This window comes from Bos indicus x Bos taurus, chromosome 12 (genome assembly GCF_003369695.1).
Source record: "Bos indicus x Bos taurus breed Angus x Brahman F1 hybrid chromosome 12, Bos_hybrid_MaternalHap_v2.0, whole genome shotgun sequence".
In the NCBI taxonomy this organism is placed as follows: Eukaryota; Metazoa; Chordata; class Mammalia; order Artiodactyla; family Bovidae; genus Bos; species Bos indicus x Bos taurus.
The window spans coordinates 86,250,332-86,271,609 of NC_040087.1; the positions used below are offsets into that span (position 1 = coordinate 86,250,332).

The following is a 21,278-nucleotide window of genomic DNA, read 5'->3' on the forward strand; positions in this document are numbered from 1 at the left end:
ACGGTGGTGCCGAGGCTGGGGGGCCCAGGTGTAAAGCAGGCGTCCGGGCCTGAAGCCCAGGGTCAGAAAAGCCGCCATCTGTGTCCCCAGGCCCATGGTACCACAGGACCCGGTCCTACGTCAGGCCAGGGCACCAGGACGTGAGGAACACATCTGATAAAGTTTCAGTAACAGAAAGATGCTAAGATGCTAAGATGCTAAGATCCTAAGATGCTAAGGTGCTAAGGTGCCCGTGAGTGCGTTGTGGCATCTTCGCAGCCCGTGTTGAGAGTGAGGCTCTGGAACACGACTCCAGCTGGCACGGTTCTGGGAGACCCTGAACCCAGGGGCCTCACAGTGAGTGCCATCCGGTTGCTGGGCACGCAAGCTCCCTCCCTGAGGGCAGCCCTCTGCCAGCTGCCTGCTGTGGGGAGAAGGGCACCGCTGGGCAGAAATACTCGTGGCTGAGGCAGAGGCACCGTCAGAGGTGCTCAGGGCAACTGCACACCGTTCGGCCGACGTGAGCCGAGAGGACGCAGGGAGGTGAGCCCTGGCCTTGTGCCTTGAGCGTGGGGGGTGGCCGCCCTGCAGAGCCAGGAGCCAGAGATGCGCGTACCCGCCCTCGTAAGCGTCTACTAAGCCGACATCACAGACTAGCACGCAGGATGTCACCACTACAGCAGGAGGCGGTGCTGCTCAGGCCAGGAATCTCGGTGGGCACAGGGTGTCCAGCTCGTTCATCCCTCATGTGGTGAGTCCGTGTGTCTCCAGTGTGTGTGTGGCGGTGGGTCAGGCAGGTGCAGTTCTTATCAGCCAAAGGAACGCCCATGCATCCTGAGGCTTCTGTGCACCCTGAGGTTTCTGTGTCCTGAGATCTGTAACCGCCCACCTGAAGCAGGCATGCTCAGCAGAGGCCTCATGACACCAAGAAAGGAGAGGAGAGAGTTCAGACCGTCCACGTGGGACTCGATTCTGTAAGGAGGCGGCAGGCCAGACACAGCTGGGAGGGCCCCGGGTGTGGTGGCTGCTCCCGACGTGGGGCGGAGGAGGCCAGCCAGGCCAGCCAGTGCCTGGGGTCCGTGCGTCCGGGGCAGAGCAGAAAGCCACCACGGCCCCAGAGAGAAGCACTTCAGCGTTTCTGAGTGCTCGGCGCATCCACAGCACGCCCGACGGGAATGCTTGTGATAGACGGACTGACACCGGCCGTGTGCGAGAGACTGGTTCCAGTCACTGAGCTCTGGGGTCTGCTGGTGGACAAGAAGGCCCTCGTGCACCGATGGCCTTTCCCACACAGCCTTAAGCCTCAGGATGAAGCAGTGCCGCGGACCTCGTGACTCTCACAGGCCTGAGTTCTGCAACCTCTCTGGAACTCTTACACGTCAGAACCCAAAAGCCCTCAAAGGACCCTGAACGATTGTTGAGGCTTCTGTTAAAGCTCTAAGAACCCCAGGCTTGTGGGCAGAGGTAGCCCGTGTTTTCTTTGCGGCCACAGCAGTGGGGCTGGGAGAGGTCAGCAACTTCTGGGCCCTGCACCTCGAGAGGGGCTGACTCCTACACCGCCCGCCCGGCTGGGTCTCGGGACGCAGGTCTGGGTGGCTCATGCTTCTGGAAGCCAAACTAAACTGCACATTTTAGGCACGCGTTCTGCAAATCTGCGGGCACCCCCTCTCCTGTGAGTTGCCCCAGCTTCTGTCTCATAAGTGGGGCCGCTGTGGGGCCACGGGTGTGCCGTGACGTGATCGCCCGTGTTCGAGATGTGGCCCACCCAGCGCTTCTCACACCGCCACACGAAGCCACTTCCACGATGGGCAGGCGGGTCGCGGCGCCCACCTGGACAGCACGCGGGCCAGCCATCCTCCCAGCCCCCAAGCTGGGTGTGACCCCCAGGAAGGAAGGGGGTGGCGGGGGACATGCCGGAGGCCAGCGGCTCGGGGTGCCGACTCTCCGCTCCACGTGCGAGTGACATGGTTTTCGGTTTGTGGCATTTTGGGGACAACCACGTGTGTCCTTACCTTCTGAATGTGACCACACGTGAAGGGCAAGTGCTCACGTTACAGACTGTAGAAAGGAGCCAACAGTTGATTTTTAAATTTAAATTTCTCACAAAAGAGATAATTTCTCACAGAAAAATGTCTTTTTAAATGTAATAAAATACATTTTTTTAAAAAAGCATACTTGCATACTTTATGAAGCTTCTCAGGAAGCTGAACTGACACTACTAGCGGTAAGCAGACCCGCTGACTTGCACACAGTCTGAAGCTGCTGTGCAAACCTCAACAGCTCGTCGACCTGTAAAATCATTCCCGTGATCATCCAGAGGAAACAGAGCTGATAAACCTGGATAATTCAAAAACTTACGTCTTAATCCTGGCACCAAATCTAAAAACCTCAGCGTCTACGACTGTCCTCTCAGGACATGTGTCCGGCCGCCTGACCGGCGGTTTCTTAGGTGTGGTTCCCGGACAACCAGTGGGTGTGGGCGCAGGGCTCGCCGGGATCTGAAGGCGGGAGACTGCAGACAGGCCCCGCCCCTCCACAGTCAGGAGGAGGGACTGCAGACAGGCCCCGCCCCTCCACAGTCAGGCGGAGGGACTGCAGACAGGCCCCGCCCCTCCACAGTCAGGAGGAGGGACTGCAGACAGGCCCCGCCCCTCCAGTCAGGAGGAGGGACTGCAGACAGGCCCCGCCCCTCCACAGTCAGGCGGAGGGCTCCACAGCAGAGCTAGGGCCCCGTCCCCAGGCGCCCGGCCGCGATCGCGGAGGGTCTCTGTGCGGCGCCAATAGTCAGCGGCGTCTTCTCTAAGCAGCGGCAGAGGGTCTCCAGGCTCACGACTGGTCAGGAGGAAAGGGCGACAGGCACAGCTGGCCAGCATCTCCTGCAGGACGCGGCTCCCTTCCATCTAAATCCAACTCAATTTTCTGCCGAGACACGACCGCCTTTACCACCTGCGAGCACTGGCCGCGCATATTCTACGAAATCATCTATGAGAACAGGCCATGCTCCTAAAGGAAAGCAAAAGGTGTGAAAAAGTCGGCATTTTAGAACAATATTTTTTATAGTCAAAGGTTTTTCTCACAATCCAACATTTATATCTCATGAACTCAAATGATTTTAAACTTTTTAAACTTCTACACGTGATGGATCAGCTGGAATTACCCTCCTCGGCTCTGGCCAGCCGGGGGTGGCAGGTGCTGTGTGCTGGGCAGAGGGGGCTGGGGGTGGACATTCTTTCTGAGCGGGCAGCGCCCACAGTGCAGCAGGTGGGAGAAGTTCCCTGAGCCCTGAAACGCCTGGGGTGGGGGCCACTGCAGGTGTGGCCATGCTCAGGTGAGTACACAGGCGGGGCTCCGCTGTGTGCTTCGCGGCGTGATGGAATAACCGCTGGCCACACAGGGTCAGCGGGCCGCAGTCACCGTCCTGCTTGTGGTCCTGCCTCCGGGCCTCTGCACACCCACCGTGAAAGCTTCAGCTCAGAAGAGGTCCTCCTGACTTTAATGTGAGCGGTATTTTCTCTTGTGGGGTTTACAGGACGTAATAAGTAAGTACTAGGCACTTCATCACTCCTGTCTCACACACGGGGTCGGGCAGGGGTCAACAGGGACCCACCTGCCCCCTGGCCATCTCCTGAGGTCTGTGGACTTTGCCTACCTTCTTCATCATAGTTGGACATGTCATCTGCGATCATGTTTCCAAAATCTAGAAGAAGGTTCCAAGTGTCCCTTGGGATTGATCGTTTGTGATGCTCCTAAAACACAAGAGGAAAAACCAGCAGACTGCTGGCTCAGACGGAGCTCTCAGCCTGGTGATCTCAGGACATAATGTGACCAGGCGTGAGAACCAGACCAGCACTGTCAGAAGTTAATCCAGCAACAGCGCTTTGGGTCAGTGTTAAGAGCTGCATGATGCCAACGTGCAGAAGTCTGCAGAAGGCAGACTTATTGAAACACAAAATAAAACAAAAATTATTGACTTTTATTTCAAATAGAAAGGCAGCATTTTTAATCTCTTTGTCCAAGCCTGAAACCAGCTCAGAAACAGCATGGGCAAGCAGCATCTGGAGGTGCTCACCTCCTGTGAACCAGGCGGCTCTCCGCAGGGGTGGGCGCGCCCCGCCACTGGACGCTTCAGACACCGGAGGACCCGCCCTGCTCCTGGGGGGCCCCAGCTGGAGAACAGCCCCAGGTCTCCTGGAGGCTCCCAGACCTCTAAGGCCTGTCTCTGCACACGTGAGTGCACGTGTCCACAGATGGCTCCCAAGCTCATCTCACGCTCCACAGCACGTGCACGGGGTGCATCACGCATGCTCCTCTGCTCCTGCTGCCCGCTGCACAGCAGGCCTGTCCCCCCGGGGCGGGCCTCCCGCTGCCCCCCCCCCCCCGCGTGCCCTAGGTCCCCCCGCTGCGCCCCCTGTGCGCCCTAGGCTCCCCTGCTGCCCACCACATACCCCGGGCCCCCTGCTGCCCCCTGCACGCACCCCGGGCCCACTGCTAACCCCTCCACGTGCCCCGGGCCTCCTGCCCCCCACACGCCCTGGGCCTCTCCGCAGCCCACCACATACCCCGGGCCCCCCGCTGCCCCCTGTGCGCACCCCGGGCCCACCGCTAACCCCCCCGCGCATCCTGGGCCCCCCTGCTGCACCCCCCGCACGCCCCGGGCCTCCCGCCGCATGTGCTGGGGTCCTTCCCCAGGCTGCTCCTGGAGGGCTGTCCCACACCCCTCCACTAGAAGGACTGGTCCTCACAGAGCAGGGGGACCCTGAGCAGGACAACACAGTCACCTCCCACAGTCAGGGACGGGCCCGGCAGCCCGCACCCTCCCCTCACCCACGGTCACTGAGCAGTCTCGGCCCATGAACACCCTGGGGCGGGGACCACAGACACACAGGCTGGAGGTGGCCTCGAGCAGCCTGGCCCGAGCCCATGGGCACCACTTTCTGCGGGAGGCAGAGTGTGGTCGCGGGTGGGCTCCCTGGGACCGTCGCTGGGGACACTGGTTCCTTGGGCCCGCAGACAAGCAATCGGTTATTAAGACGGTAACCGGCTTGGCTGATCCCTCGCATGGGGACCTGGCAAGCAGGAAGACCCTTACCAACAAGAAGGTGTTCCAAAGATCTAGAAACTTAAACCTTCCGGATAACACCAGATTCCAGTATGCGACAGCCATTTCCAAATCTGGCAAAAAGAGAGAAAGCACTCAGTGAGTCCCAACTCCTTTTAACACAGCACAGTGACCACTTCTTAGCACGCTGGTGTCACTTAGTAACACTCGGCAGTCTTACCCATGGTTGCATGAGGTCTAAGGCTTATAGAAGAGCTCCTGAAGCTGAATCTGATTTGGTACCTTGGGGAAAATGGCTTTGGAAAACGATTTGTGTACTAGGATAGCTGGATGTGTCAATAATTATTCCCTAATTAATCCATTATGAAGACTGCTTTTCTCATGTACTGGGCTTTCTTGACAGCTGGACCGACCTGGATATGATTAGCTGGATATGATTAATGCATACCATTTATATATACATTTAAAAAAAAACAGCCCCACGCACTTTCTAAGTGATGAACTACAAGTTAAAAACTTGTTTAGAAAGGAAGGGACACAGTGCTTTCCAAACAGACCTTCCTTGCCACGGTAAGAACTAAAATGGAATCTGATTCAAAAGTCAATCCCGTTAAGTATCATAAAGACTTGGGATTTCTTAAGATAAAGCCAAGACAAATTAGCATGTTGTTTGGTCACTAGTAAAAGTCAATGTCCTCATTTTTCCCCAGTTGGACGGTAGCGACGATTTCACGTCTAAACAGACTGATGCCGTGGGCTGCATCATGAGATGAGATGTTCACGGACACAGAAGCTGAGTGTCAGGGCTGCAGGAGAGGGACTCATTCTCTGCTCACTGCAAGGCTGGTATCGATTTATTTCTGTGTGATTGATACACCAGAACATCAAGGGGCTGAGAAGGTAACTTTTTGAAGCTGACACCCTTCAACTAGGTTGGCTAGAGCTCATCGCTTTCAGATGATACAACAGTCCTGCACTGAAATAGTGCTTATGTGTGTGTGCCAGGAGAATGAATGCAAAAAGCCGATAAATAAATGTTTAAGGTAACAAATGCTTTCAATGCAAAATATTCTACTAAACACCTTCCAAAAGATTTTCATCTAAATCTGGTTTGGCCCGACTTGGACAGAAGTCATAAAAGCTGAAGTTCTGACCTGAGGTTCCCAGGTCAATCATTAGAAATGAATGAGCAAGAAACACGTGAGTAGTAGCCAACCTCAAATAAAATGCCTCTATTTCCTGTGTGTTTAACGTCCACAAGATAACTCAGTCTGAAATAACCTGGAGTCCTAGCAAGAAAGCAGTGGTCAGAAAACTTGAGGAACAGGCAGGAGAGAAGGCTGGCTGGACCTTGCCCATGGGCCCGCGCCCTGCTGAGTCTACTTCCTTATCACTGAGGAGAATCTACACTCATCCTAGTGAGGGAAAGTCTCACACTGAGAAATGGATGCAAACCTGGGGAAGAGAGGAAAATAAAGCTTCATGGCAGACGTTAAGTCTGGTCACCTTTGGGTTCGTTTGGTCCTAGAAACCCTTCTTATAAAGTTCCCGATGTGCATATTTGTAAATCACACAACTCGCAGTAGCTGCCTGCATTTTCAGAGACCCAGCATCACCTAAGTAAACACGCTGAGTGCTGTCCTGATGGACCTGGTCGTTTGCAAAACAACCGCAACACTCCAAGTGATAGACTTGAGAGCTGAGATCAAGAACAAAATCTACGACCATGAAAGGAATCATCAGAGCAGCTATTTTCTTTCTAATAACCTCTGAAAAACCCTACCTCCTGAGTAAGAAAATGATTATAAGATGTTCCTAAGTAAAATTTATGTCTGTGATGCTCCATTTAGAATTAGATCATAAAGATGATCATTCTGTCAAAAAAGAATCTTTGGGCTGATGGAAAAATTAGTTAATAATCATGAAACTTTACTTCCTCAAAAATTATGATTTCTCAAAGCCAGCTGATTACGGACTCTAGCCAGTATAAGCCATGCCAAGTATCTCACATTAAAGCAAAGCGTCAAGGAGTGTTAATCACCTCCTCTACTAGGGGGCGTCCCTAGTGGCTGGTAAAGAATCCGCCTGCAGTGCAGGAAACCCGTTTGGTCCCTGGGTCAGGAGATGCCCTGGAGGAGGGGACGGCTACCCACTCCAGTGTTCTGGCCTGGAGAACTGCATGGACTGAATAGTCCCTGGGGTCACAAAGAGTCGGACACGACTGAGTGACTTTAACTAGGCTAAAGAGGAGGAAATGGCAACCCACTCTAGTTTTCTTGCCTGGAAAATCTCATGCACAGAGGATCCTGGCGAGGTACAGTCCGTGGGGTGGCAGAGTCGGCCGACTGAGCAGTGAGACAGCGCTAGGCTAAGGAGCAACCACCAAACGGCACGTGCCCCTCTTGCCACACACAACAGGCACACAGGTCTGAAGGGGATGAAGCCTTGACCTGTAGGCTGTTTTTCCACCCCTTTCCAGTGCTGTCTACACTTTTTTAGGAATTATAGGAACACCTGAATCAACCTCTTTAAATTATATTTAACCCTTCAGAAGACAGACAATGTCATAAACTTTGGAAACTGTAAAATCAATTGTTCCATCTGGGGTTCACAGCTGTAAAATTACTCTTTTTTTTTTAAGTGAAGTACAGTTGCTTTGGGAGATAGTGAAGGACAGGGAAGCCTGGAATGCTGCAGTCCATGGAGTTGCAAAGAGTCAGATGCAACCGAGTCACGAGCAACAAAAGCAATTAACAGTTGCTTTACAATGTTGTACCCGCTTCTTTGATAGAACAACAGGGATCGGTTCTGGGGTTGCTGCCCTCCCACCTCAAGCCTCCCTTCTGCTCCCCTATACTCATCTGGCTTTGTATCTTTTTTAAAAAACCCTCAAGAAACCTTCTAAAATAAAGTGTGATGTCTGTGAAGTGTCCAGGTATGTAATAATTTTCCTGAAGAGGCTGTTGTTCCCTTTAATATGATTTTATGTTCTCTCAATGAGTCTCATGAAGCACAGACACGAAATCAGTAACTGTTCCAATTCTTCAGTGACTGATTTCTGATAAACATCTCATTTGTCTATAGGTATAAAGTAGATAATGATTTTTTTTTCTCTCTCAGTAAAGGAATTACAGGATAAACTATAAATTTCTCCTTTTCTGCTGCCTGATACTCAGGCAAAGCTACTTAAAATAGAGACTATGCTGGGCTCCATGCTGCAAAAGTGCTTCAAAATACTTCTCCTCACACTGAACTTCATGACCAAAGCAAGTAAATTTATAAAACTTTAAAACAGGTGATTAACTTGGACTAATTTACAACCTCTTAGAAGTTACAGTGGAATTTTAAAAGCATGGCAAATGCGGTGACTTCAGATGGAACCAATGCTGTAGGCCTTCCAGGCAGCTCCCATCTCCCCTGCCTGCAGCCCTGCAGCCTTCCGGTGGGATCACCGCCCTGCAGGGGAGCCCCGGTCAGCCAGGGCGGGCGGTGTCCAGCGGCAGCTGGAACACTGCTAAGCGTCTGACCCGACCCGTGTGGCACAGAGGGCTGCCCGGCGGAGCCCTGCAGAGCCCTGCAGAGCCTTGAGCCAAAGGATCATACGCCATAAAAATGATGGCTGCTTGAAACCCTGAGTTTGAGGTTCTCTGTGACATGGCAACAGAAATAAGCGGATTTTATAATCCTCAAATAAACCAAAACCTCAAACCGGAAATACAAGCTAAAGATTTTCTGTATATACCACATACGGTAATGCACAAGTAACATTTTGGCAAAATCATACATCTCTGAAAGAAGAAGAAAAATATAATCCAACACACATCAGAATTAGTTTAAGTAAGTTAACATTAAATCCCCAGCCCAGGACGAGGTTAACGTCACCTGCCCGCGTCTCTAACCCATTAGACAATTACACATCAACAGGAGAGAATGCAGAGCATCTGAAAATTACTCCACATTTAAAATCGTATTTTTGGCTCCACACGTCAGGAGTGACTGCAGGCTGAGGGGCTGGAGCACGTGGGACTGTCCCAGCGGCAAGGGGCGCCCTCAGTGGGGACCCCAGAGGAGGGGCCCGCCCGGAGCCCTGCTGGCCACGCCCGTGGCCTCTGGAGCTGCCTGGCATCTGGCAGGTATACTCACCTAGCCCTTTCTGCCCCGGGCTCCTAGCAAAGGCGAAGGTGAACTGGTAAAGGGCCTTGAACTTCACCGCGTCCTTCAGCTCCTGCTCCAGTCCAGGCAGTAGGGCTCTCAGCTGCTCTGTGCTGTCACACCTGGGACAGGAACAGAGCCTCACGTGGGCGTCGCAGGTGGCGGACAGGGCTCCAGCCTCCCCGCGCTCTGATGCGGCCTGAGGCTCGGGCCTAAGGGCGGAGCTAAGGTCCCTGTTCTGGCTACAAGGGCTAGAAAGGGCTAGCCCTGTTTGTGGTGATAACCCCACGTTCTGTGAACCAAACCCACTGATTTATATGGCACATGGACTGCATCTTAGAAGAGAGGCCACTGGGCTTCCCAGGGGGTGCAGTGGTTAAAGAACCCACCTGTCAGCAGAGGAGATACAGGAGATCCAAGTTCGATCCCTGGGTCGGGAAGATCCCCTGGAGGAGGAAACGGAAGCCCACTCCAGTGTTCTTGCCTGGAGAATCTAAGGGACAGAGGAGCCTGGCCCATTGGGGTCACAAAGAATTGGACATAAATGAAGCGACTTACCATGCACACAGAGATGTCATTAAAAGTAAAGAAAAAAACCCACAGAAGCTGCAAGGCTCTCCTCGCTGTGTGGGCTGGAATACAGCCAGGGATAAGCCCTGCGTCCGGGCGTGATGGAGACAGGGCGGGAAGACCTGGGCCCTTGCTGAGGGCAGAGCTGAGCCAACCTGCAGCCTGTACCATCCCGGAGGAGACAGGCCTGCAGACTCAGGTCAGTGTCCAGGGCATGCTTCATTACAGTGGGCTGGACTTAAAACAGCCAACACAGGAAAAGCACTCTATCGCTTTAAAACTGGATTTTCCTCCAAAAAGCTAACAACCTTCAGGAATAATTAAAAGCCCTCACTAAAGCAGGATTCAGAACAACGAAACATAAAATCTGTCGTTTGACTGCACGACAAGGAGGAGGCTGAGAGCCACACGTCACTGACCCGCGTGCCCCGGTGTGGCAGGTCCCCGAGCCCGCGTGGAGCTCAGTGTCTGGCGGGTGAGCGGCACCCCAGCCCTGCCCACCACTGCCCTCCTCCTCCAGGCTGCCACCCCTGCTCTTCTCCGCCTCCATCATAGCACAGCGCTCCTTGGCGGACCAATCAGTTATCCTGCTTTGCAGTTGACAAATGGGAACTCCCGAGTTCTACTTTGTGTCTGGGTTTCTGTGCCAACGTTGTGTGTGCGAGGCTCACCCGTGTGACACGTGGGCTCTGGTGGTTCATCTCCGCCGTCTCAGCCACCGCAGTCACACCGCAACGCCACTGTGCTACAGGTAAGCATTTTGGCTGTTTCTAGTTTTCTGGTCATGAAGAATGCTAAAGGTTCCCGTATGTGTATTCTGGCACACAAGTGAATGTGTGAGGCAGACACCCACCCGCGAGTCCACAATGCTTGTCAAACCCTTCTCCAGGGTGACTGCCCACCGGCGACACGCGGCAGCTGTCCCAGAAGAGGACCTGGGAGGGCCTAGTTTGATGTGCTCCTAATTTGCAGCCCCCTACCCCAGCCCGTGAGTGAGGCTGAGTACCTGCTTTTATCTTCACTGGCCCCTTGGAAAGCATCCTCTGTGAAGGGCGTGGTCATGTCTCCTGTCCGTTCTCAACCAGGTCATCTTTTTATTGTTTTGTGGGGATTCTCATGTCAGCAGAGCGTCTCACGGCCCCTGCCCCTCCTTCCCCGCGTGATGCCTCCTGGTGCTATTTCTGGTCAGAAGTTCTGATTTCAGGGCAGCACAATTTACTCACTAATCTTCTCTGAGGTGGTTTCTGATGGCGTTTTACCACCTGCGCTACTGTACGGCTGTAGGTATTCTCTGCCTGCAGCCTTTTGCCCTGAGATCTACAACTCACCGAACTGACTATATGTACAGTCTGAGGCAGAGACCAAGACGAACCTTCTCCCACGAAACTGTTAGTCACTCAGTCGTGTCCAGCTCTTTGTGATCGCATTGCTTACAGCCCGCCAGGCTCCTCTGTCCATGGAATTCTCTAAGCAAGAATACTGGAGTGGGTGGCCATTTCCTTCTCCAGGAGATCTTCCCAACCAAGGAATTGAACCTGGGTCTCCTGCATTACAGGCGAATTCTTTACCATGTGAGCCACCAGGGAAGCCATACGACTTTTCCCATACAACTAGCCAGTTCCCTCAGGACCCTTTTGTGAAAAGCCATTCCTTCTCTACATCTCTAAAAGGCTACCTCTGCCATAAATCAAGTGTTCTGGAAACCCAGGTTTCCTGGCTCTCATCCTGCCCCACTCCACGTACTGCTAATTACTGCAAGTGCCATGTTACACACTGATAAAACAGCCAGTCCTCCCTTTTCTGTTACTACAATAAATTACATTAGTTGACTTTGTAATGTTAAACAGATCTTGCATTCCTGGACTACAATGAACTGTCATCACAATTTATCCTGACTTTTGGTTGACTCGTTTTGGAGGCTTGATTTATTTTGCTGAAAATCTGGTTAGGATTTTTGCATCTTCTGTTCATCATATGTGTCTTTTGATTCTTATGACTGAGAGAGGCTTATAATTTTCCCTTTTCAACATGTCCTTTCTAGGTCTTACTATCGAAGCTATGCTGGCCTCAAAACGTGCTAGGAGTGTTTTTTTCCTTACTCTTCTCTGGTGTGAAACTGATGTTATTCTCTTTATTAAAAGTTGGGTAAGATGTGCCAGTGAACCAATCATGGCCATGAGTTTTCTCCTTGAAAAGATTTTAAATTATGGGTTCTGACTCTCTAAGATCTACGGAACTATGTCTTCACATTCCCATTTCAGTAAGTTGTCATTTTTTAAAGAACTGCTATATTTCATTTTTCAAATTTATAAGGTTGTTCGTAATACAGTCTCATTTATCTGCAGGGTCTATAGTGACGTCCCCTTTCTTTCTATATGGCTTATGTGGCATTCATTACTTTACTGGTCTTCTCAAATACCAAGGTTTTGGCTTTATGAATCATTTCTACTTATAGCTTTTAAAAAATATCATTAAATTACTGCCTGTTTAAAATTGTAATTCCCTGTGTCTGCACTCTGAGTTCAATCTCCTGTTCTTTTCTCTCCTTGCTGAGATGGATGCTTTCCTTCCTGAGTTTCAGCTTTCTAAAATACGCATCTCAGAGGCTGACTCCCACGTGTTCTCATAGTTTCATCACTCAAAACGCTTTCTAATTTCTGTCGTAACTTCTTTCTCAACCCAAGGGTTATTCAGAGGTCCAGTATCCACACAGATTTCAACCTAGCTAGCTCTCTTTTTTGTTATTGTGGCCAGGAAACACGTTGTATCACTTCAACTCTGGGACACTGGCATCTTACCTTATGCCCTGTTTATGTCAATATTCCTAAGTGTTCTTTTTGAAAAGAATACGTATTCCTCAACATCAAGGGCAGTGTTCGATTTCCTTTTCCGAATCTTCTATTCACTACTGATTTTTCATCCACTTAGTCTACCAGTTGGTAAGATGTGTGTGAGAAGATGGGAAGATGTATTCCCCACTGTGCTGGCAGATGTCTATCATTTTCTTTAGAGTTTTGATTTCTGCTTTAAATAAACTGTACTGTCCTGGTAAGATAAACCTTTTATCATTAAGAGATGGTCTTCAGATTCCTCCTGCCTCCACTCTTCCCTCTTCTCCTCGCTCTTTAATTCACTTACACATGACCTTCCCTCCTTGCTGTCTCACTCATCTACACGCCGGTTGGTTTCTCTGTGTCAAAATGTCTCTAGTTGAGACATCATATGAGGTCTTCAGGGAATGTGATCCAGGTGCTAATACCATCCTGCTCTGCCTGCCTTGGGCTGGAGCTGGGGAGCCGGGAACTCACAGGATGTATATCCTCAGGACTCCAGGGCCTTAGATGGCAGAGGCAGAAGACCATGGAGACGACATGTCCCGACCACTGCAGGGCAAGCCTCCAGAGGGTGGCTGGAGCTGACTGGCACCCCACTTTCAATTTTCTGTCCCCTAACCAGCAACTCAGAGGTGGTCTGAGGACACCAGTCCACCATCTTCCCAGGTTGCTGGCCTCCTGAGTAAAAGCACCTTTTCTTTTTCCACCAAAAAAAAAAAAGAAAAGAAAATGTCTTTCATTATTTGTAGAATTACTTTCTGCGTTAAAGCTTGTTCTAACACATTAACAGCCACACCAGCCTATTTTTGGTTCCTGCTCGCACACTACTTTAGACTCTGTCCCTCAAACTGTTCTGTGCCCTTATGTCTCAGTTTTATCTACTGCAAACAGTATATACAGTAGCTGGCTTTTAAAAACCCACCTAGCATTTAGTTCACTTACATTTAATGTGATTATGTAAATGCAAACATTTTTAGCTTAAACCCTCCATTTTATCATGTGCTTGCTATCTGTCCCACCATAAGTTAATTTTTCTTTTGTCCTTTTTTTTCTTGGATTCTTTCAGATTGAATTTTATGTTTTTATAGTGATTATAATATATACAAAGAGAGAACAAATATTTTTTCCCACTGTTTTATCTTTTTCATTTTCCCAACAGCATCTTTTGATGCTGTTTTTAACTTTGATCAAGTCCAACTTACCACTTTTTTCATTTATGGTTAGTAGTTTTTCTGTCTTTTCTGCAAAAGCTTAACCCGAGGTTATAGTTTCTTAATCTGTCTAAAACTGTGTGGTCTGTGTCTTGCAGGGGCCCCAGTCCGCCCCAGCTGACTCCCAGGATGGTATGAAGGAGGGACTGAGGCTAAGGCTCTCATGTCTGCCCAGTTGTGTCGGCACCATTTGTTGAAGACTCTTCTTACCCCCACGGAAGTAATAAACACTAACAATCTTGCAGTAGATGAACCATGTGGGAAGACTGTACTAACTCATCAAGACTCATTCTAAAGCTACAACAATTAAGAATATGTGGTGCTGGGTTAAAGACAGATAAAAAGACCCATGGGTACAGCAGGGAAGACCCGCACACAATTTTTTGTTTTTAAAAATGTCAAGGTATTTCATAAAGTTTATTCAGTTTATCTAAGAATCCTCAAGCACCCAAAGAAAAGGTGTAGAATTAACTGTTAAAGGCAGGTATTCTAACCACAGTCAGGAGTCAACAGCCAGGAAAAGTGTGAGGAAATCATAACAGAGCAGATACAGAAGCCAGAGTATTTCTAGAGCTCAGCACTATTTAGAGGCAAATAGTCCTTCACGTCCCTAGAAGCACAGGTTATTCTCCACAGCATAGTTCACTAATACATTCATAAAACTTTTGTTGAATATTTTAAATGGTACTTTCACCTTTAACTGCCCCATGAGGTGTGGAGAGAGAGCAAGCCACTGACCATCACTAACTTGTGACCTTAAATTATATTCTGTAAACTTCAGATAACAGGGTGTGAGATGATCTAAAAACATTTTGGGAAGATCCATGCTCAAAATCTTTAATATATGTATTTAAAGTTATGACACTTCATAGGCTAATAGGAATTTAAAAATTTTATTTGTACGATATATTCCTAGGCAATGTCTAAGAAATACCATTAATTGTCTCTGTAAGAAGCACTTATTTCCAAAAGCTTCTATTTTGGGGCGATTTTAACAGGTGGGGTAACTGTGGCCCAGCAGTCATGGAGTGCTCTTTTAACCCGTCTTTCCGGTACTCTTGCCTGGAAAATCCCATGGACAGAGGAGCCCAGTAGGCTGCAGTCCATGGGGTCGCTAAGAGTCGGGCACAACTGAGCGACTTCACTTTGACTTTTCATTTTCCTGTATTGGAGAAGGAAATGGCGACCCACTCCAGTGTTCTTGCCTGGAGAATCCCAGGACGGGGGAGCCTGGTGGGCTGCTGTCTATGGGGTCGCATGGAGTCGGACACAACTGAAGCGACTCAGCAGCAGCAGCAGCAGCCGGTTCTAAGATCACTGCAGCTTCTTCTAGGCTTTCCCAGGTGCAAAGAATATCAACACAAGTGCGCTTACAACACTGTTATAAAGATACCTGTTCGGTTGGTTTTAAATTGGTTTTATTCAACTACCTGGAATGTGGTAAGATATTAGAAATAAAGTGTCATAGAACTTATCTTGACAGACTCCTCTTGTTTTAGTGAAAACAAGCACCCTGTCTGCACAGCCTTAGAACATGTTTACCTAAGGCTTTCGAGCTCCTTTGGGAGCTAAAAATAAGTGAGTTTAAGTTGTCAACACTGAGTCCTCAGAGTGTCAGCAAGTCAGCAGGTCGGCTTCTACACACTTCATCAAACAGTGCAGTGAGCTTAATGGTTAAAAGCTATTTATGCTACGTGCTTTCATGTACTTCTCTGACTCACCTAATAACTAAGAAACATCTTAAGGTATTAACGAACCTTTTACTCCGACTATAGGTAGAGCAGAGAAGTTATACACGCAAAAGACAGAATGGCATTTTATTAACGCTTAATGCAGCAACACAGCAAATTATGCATTTAGTGCACAGTGTTATGAAATAAATGGCTGAAAACAAACAAAAACACCTGGATGTTTATGATAACTCAAAACTGGAAGGAAAACATTAAAAAGGAGAAAGTGTAACAAAAGGAATTAATCTGAATAAAAATACTGAACAAAACCTTAATTGGAATTTAAAAGAAAACTAAAGGTTTAATAGTACAAATGCACAAGAAATTTGTAAAATATACAAAGGACACAGATTGATATGAAATTTACAGGTCACTGAAAAATAACATTGAAAATACTTTCCTTTCTGAAAAAGTTTAAACTGAGACCAGTTTACTTACCCAAGTTCTGTCATGCCGTCTACAAATTCCTTTTTGCTAAATTCACATTGAGTTGCAGCCCTGAATTTCCACGCAATAACCAAAACTGTGATACTGGCAGGATCTAGGCTTAAATCATCACAAAACTGTTGAATCCCATCAATTCCAATTTTATTTTCATCTTGTGGATCTACAGTTAAAATTAAGGGGAAAATAAGTTAAAAACTTGGATATTTTCAAAAGTATTACTAAAATGGGTGGAATGAATGTATTTTTAATACATCAATTGATGAATGCACTGCAATTTTCAACTATATATGAAAGAAATAGTAACAGATAATAATTTATCCAGAAAATACTCCTATTTTTAAAATCTAGGTTTCTGGGTTTTCAGGGGGGAAAAAAAATCACTGAAACTTCTCTGAAAATGTCACCATGAATAAAAATTTTGATTTCCCTAGAGTAAAATAAAAATTCAAGTTTACAGAATTTTAGCCTGCCCAAAGGCAAACTGCTATGAAAAACACTGCATGGTGAAGTATTCCACCTTGTCATGGCGAAAGAAAGATAATGTATCTTTCAAAAGGGATTTCGTGTTTTTTTTTTTTTTTAATAATTTTTATTTCGGGCCGGGATTTCATTTGTTATAGTGCTAATACCACTGCACAACACTTGTTTTTTGGTCATTTAGTTTATACACCCACATTTAACAGCTGAGAAATTCTGGCTTACCCCTCCCCTAATTTCTAGTTTAGAAATAAAACTAAAGAAGTTAGCAAATTTCCATGGGAAAATCAAACAGTGAAGCCCACTAAAGCATCAGCAAGAGCACACCGGTGAGGCCCTGCGAGGTCACCGGCCTCCCGACCTGCCTGGTGCTGCGGGAGGCACCAGAGCAGGCCGTGGCACTTCACTCAGAGCAAGGTCAAGTGTAGCAGACGCTTCACCACACAAGGTCAGACTCCTCAGTGCTCAGCACCACCTCTAACGTACGTCGTCACCCAAGGAGACCGCTGGCCCCACCGCTCCAGCAGTCACCAAGGCCCTCCAACTCTACGCTCCCAGGTTGTGAGAGCGGGCTCATGGCACAGAGGGGCTCACCACACTCCGACTCAAGCCCATGCTCCTAGCACGGTACATGGTCAGGAGGGCAGGACACTGGGTCTACGTGCCCTCACCTAACAGCCATCCTGACAAATGTCACGTGCGTCGTCTCTGGGTGTGCTACAGTAGCTTGGAACACCTGTTCACGTGTACACATTCTGTAAGGACAGATGTTTTTCAACAGTCTCTATATATTTATTTTTAGGGCCTAAATCTTGAACTAAAGGATAAAGATAACTTTCATACAAAAATATTTTTGCAAAGGCAGTTGCACATATATGAATAACTTAAAAAATCTGCAGGGCGTAGAACTTACAAAATCAGCTCAGTAATTAACTTAGCCAAAAAATCTAAAGCACACAGAAAACAATGTTCCTTTTTGGAGAACTACAAATACAAACCTGTTTTTTTTAACCACAGAAGGTTTCTGAACTAAGATTAAAAAAAAAAAAAAGAATGCCATTTTTGGTTGATTTTTTTTAATCTAGATCTCAATAAAAATAACCACTGTCTCCAACTGACAACACAAGGTTTCTCTGCCAAGAGCTCTTCCAGAAGCTTCTGCCATGGCACTGTTGCAGGACTCTGGCACCACCAACCGTGGAGGGCAGGGTGACCTGCAGCTCCTGTCAGAACTACTCGGATGATGTGGAATAGTTCTCAAGCAGCCTTCTCACCAGGTACTCCTGCCCAGTGGAAGTGCTGGGGAAAAGTACTCTTGTAGCGGGCGTAGCCCCCTGGCCTGGACACCAAGCCTCCCACCAGTGACTCCCCACAGCTGACCCAGGCCGCGTATAGGAGGGCTCGCTGCCCATCAGCCTTTAGACTCTGTGCGCCTTGTCCCACCCCAGCCTTGAGCCATCAGGAGCCACGTTCCGATTAAACTAACCAAACCGTATAGCTGACCGTCAGCAAGGGAGGGGACTGTGCTCCTAACACGGCACACGGTCAGAGGCCTCGGGACACGCACGGGAAACTCCCAGCACCACCCCTGCGCCTGGACGTGCACACGGTCAGAGGCCTCGGGACACGGCACGGGAAACTCCCGGCACCACCCTGCGCCTGGACGTGCACACGGTCAGAGGCCTCGGGACACGGCCCGGGAAACTCCCGGCACCCCCTGCGCCTGGACGTGCACACGGTCAGAGGCCTCGGGACACGGCCCGGGAAACTCCCGGCACCCCCTGCGCCTGGACGTGCGGCGCCTTGGTGCCCTTACCTTGGTACCTGTTATACAGCCGCTCCAGCTTCTTCCTGTCCACGGAGGTTCTCATGGATTCCCTGTGAACAAGCTCGGGTGCTGGGAGCAGCTGTCTGTGGCCAGGTCTGGTGTCTACTTGCTCTGCTCTAAGCAGTGGGTGGCACTTCTCTTGCCAGCCTGAGTAAATGCCATGAACTGGCGGACCTTGTCCTTTTGAGATGATTTAAGTTTATGCTCTGGGAAGCGAAAGAGGCAGGAAAGCCAATGAGGCCAGCCCAGAGAGCTGTTACAGCTCGATCACCAGCATCTACATTGTATCTGGACTTAACTTCTCCTGGGTGACCGGACTGCACTTCAGAACTACAGAAATACAAAGCTTTGTTGCCCATCGGATAAAAACACTGGACAGCCTTCTGAAAATTCAAACGACAGTATCTATATAGTAACAAATGTGGAATGTCTAAACTCCCCCAGATTAGAAATATCAGTATTCTATGCAAAATACATTTTGATCTTTATCTGGTTCCCTTTGCAGGAAGTAGGATGCTGCTTTTTTCCCGAGTCTCAGTGAAATCCCCCTTTATAACACACATGTACCATCTGATGAAGTGAGTCTAGAGAGTAACCCGAGGTCTGACCATAACATCACAGCCCATCTGTGGGTCCTCCTCAGCTTCAATTAATTGCAGGCCCTAATGACCAGGAGAAGGCCCTTGAGATTTAGAAACATTATTTTAAGTCCTCCTCTGTCTAAAATTAGCAGAACACTGATGAAAACACACACAGGTAACAAAAAATTGTGTGAAAAGTAACTTATAAAAGTTTCAAAAGCAGGCACAAAAAGCCTGTGATGATTAAGGAAAGATACTAATAATGAGAAGTTCATGTACATGTGACAGAAATAAAATGGAAAAATAGGGCAGAGGCTGTGGATGGGTAGTGAATACCAAAACTGCCCTGTAACTGCACTATATACAGCACATGATGAAACCAAATAGTATTTCGATGCTTCCAGATACCGGAATGGTTAAGGTTTTATTTATTGAAGGTAACCTGATGAAAACGACAGCAGAAATGACAGTGATTCACCAAGGCTGTAAATCAAAACAGACGCCAGGGCCTTCCCTGACAGTCCAGCGACCAAGACAGCACGCTTCCACTGCAGGGGGCACGGGTTTGATCCCTGGCCGAGGAACTAAGATCCCACGTGCTGCATGGTGTGGACAAAGTGTCCCCCCTAAACAAAACCAGACCCATCTACTAGATGCTAATACTTTATAAAAAACAGTATGACAAAGGGGAAAATTTTACTTTTAAAAGGATTTATACTCAGTTTTGTTCAAAAAATGATGACATAGTTTACAGAAGCACACAGAATAAGTTGTAACTTACAAAAACGTGTAACTGGAAAACAAGATGTAGATGAAGAAATTAGGAGGAGGAAAATAGACCAAAAAACCCAGAGATAAGATACAGACACGCATACCATATATATGAGCTGAAAGCTGAAAATTAAGCTTTGAGCTTCTCAGTTGCCAAAGCAAAGTACAGAGGGGACAGTTCATGTCACCACTTTCTTCAGTTTTGGTGCCAGGAGGAGCTGGGCCATTTGGAGGTCATGCCTAAAAAATAAATTAATAAAGGTTCATAAATTGGCAGGACCACAGCCTACACTTCAAGCTCTGATGGACTTCACTAAGGCTCACCATGCCAAGGAAATTAAACTATTATCCACGGCTTTTAAGGGAAGTGGGTGGGCTTTCCCTACATTTCATTGTCTTACTCTCTTAAAATGTCCAAAATTTTCATTAAAAATGTGGATAACCTAGGAGAAACATCAGATAAATTCTCTAACCTCTGGAAAAGGTCTCAAGCCTTTTAAACTGTGACCTTGTGAAGAACCACTTCTGTGATGTGGACATCAAGACTGACCATATATCGAATGAAGATACGCCCTTAAAATACCCTTCCAGAGACACCGAATACAACAACAAAATCTCCTCTTAGGGTCGCTTCCAAGGGGCTGACCCAGTTAACGGTGTAAGCTGAGTCACCCTGATGGTTCTGGGTTCAGCAGGTCGGGGGGGGGGTGGGTGATGCGGCAAGGAGTCAAACCCAAGTGCCCCCTTCACTCTCCCGCCTCCAACCTCTTCAGAAGGCCAGGCTCCTGCCCACGCAGCCCCTTCCCTCGGGGAGCTGGGGCGCGGTCTCTGCTTTCTGGACCTGCTGGACGCCTCCCGGCTCTGACCGGCCTCCTCCGCGGCGGCTCTCCCCACCGGGAGGGGTCCTCACGCCGCCGCTGCCCCTGCACCTCCCTCCTGGACCCCCTCTCCTGCCCGGAGCCCTCTCCCCAGGACCCCGCTGCCAGGACGGCGAAGGCTGCCCCAGCGCGGCCGGCTGCGTCCTCTCCCTGGCCGCCTTCCGACTCCTCAGGGCACCCGGTCTGCCCCTCCCGCACCTCTGGACGCCCCCCGCCCCACCCACGGCGGAGCGCTCAGCTCGCATCGAGGAGCCGCGGCTGAGCGTCCACGGGCTCAGCGTCTGACGCCGCCACACGGCTCCCGGCCCGGCCCCGACCGCGGAGAAGGGGCTGGGGCCCCGCGCCCCGGCCTGCCTCTCTGCCGGGCCTCGGCCCCAGCGTCACCGGACCCGCGTCTGTCTCGTCGGCCCGGGACCCGCTTGCCGCACAAGGGACCCCTCCGTTACCGCGCCTCCGCGACGCCTCAGAGCACAACCCGAAGGCTCCAGAAGCCCCTCCGTCGCTGACCCCCGCCCCGGGCACCGCCGCCGGTCTCCGACCCGGTCCTGCCCCCGCCGGCGACCCCCGCGCCACCTACCCTCGCCCCACAGCGCCCCTGTTCGCGCCCGCCGAGCCACCTGCGCCGTCCCCGCCTGGGCCTCAGCCCGGACAACGTCCGGGGACACAGGACTCCGACTCCCGGCGTGCCCCGCGCCGCCCGGGGGCCGCCGGGACCCAGGCCGCGCTCGGCCTCCGACTCCCGGCGTGCCCCGCGCCGCCCC

At 49.7% G+C, this 21,278-nt stretch overlaps 1 protein-coding gene across 5 annotated transcripts; it reads right to left on the reverse strand.

The window, feature by feature from the left end:
- Window positions 1-2,057: 2,057 nt before the first annotated feature.
- On the reverse strand, window positions 2,058-21,250 carry DCUN1D2 (defective in cullin neddylation 1 domain containing 2). Of its 5 annotated transcripts, none has more exons than XM_027558044.1 (8): window positions 21,095-21,250; window positions 19,744-19,879; window positions 18,276-18,493; window positions 15,974-16,142; window positions 9,182-9,312; window positions 5,069-5,151; window positions 3,629-3,725; window positions 2,058-2,982 (listed from the first exon to the last, which is right to left on the reverse strand). In XM_027558044.1, the coding sequence occupies exons 3-8, from the start codon at window positions 18,328-18,330 to the stop codon at window positions 2,891-2,893; spliced, it is 627 nt and encodes a 208-aa protein (XP_027413845.1). In that variant the 5' UTR covers window positions 18,331-18,493; window positions 19,744-19,879; window positions 21,095-21,250; the 3' UTR covers window positions 2,058-2,890. The 5 variants fall into 5 exon arrangements, with proteins under 5 accessions (XP_027413845.1, XP_027413841.1, XP_027413840.1 ...); XM_027558040.1 differs by lacking the exons at window positions 2,058-2,982; window positions 3,629-3,725 and adding exons at window positions 3,732-4,198; window positions 9,580-9,636 and having other exon boundaries at window positions 21,095-21,202; XM_027558039.1 differs by lacking the exons at window positions 2,058-2,982; window positions 3,629-3,725; window positions 18,276-18,493 and adding exons at window positions 3,732-4,198; window positions 9,580-9,636 and having other exon boundaries at window positions 21,095-21,202.
- Window positions 21,251-21,278: the final 28 nt, after the last annotated feature.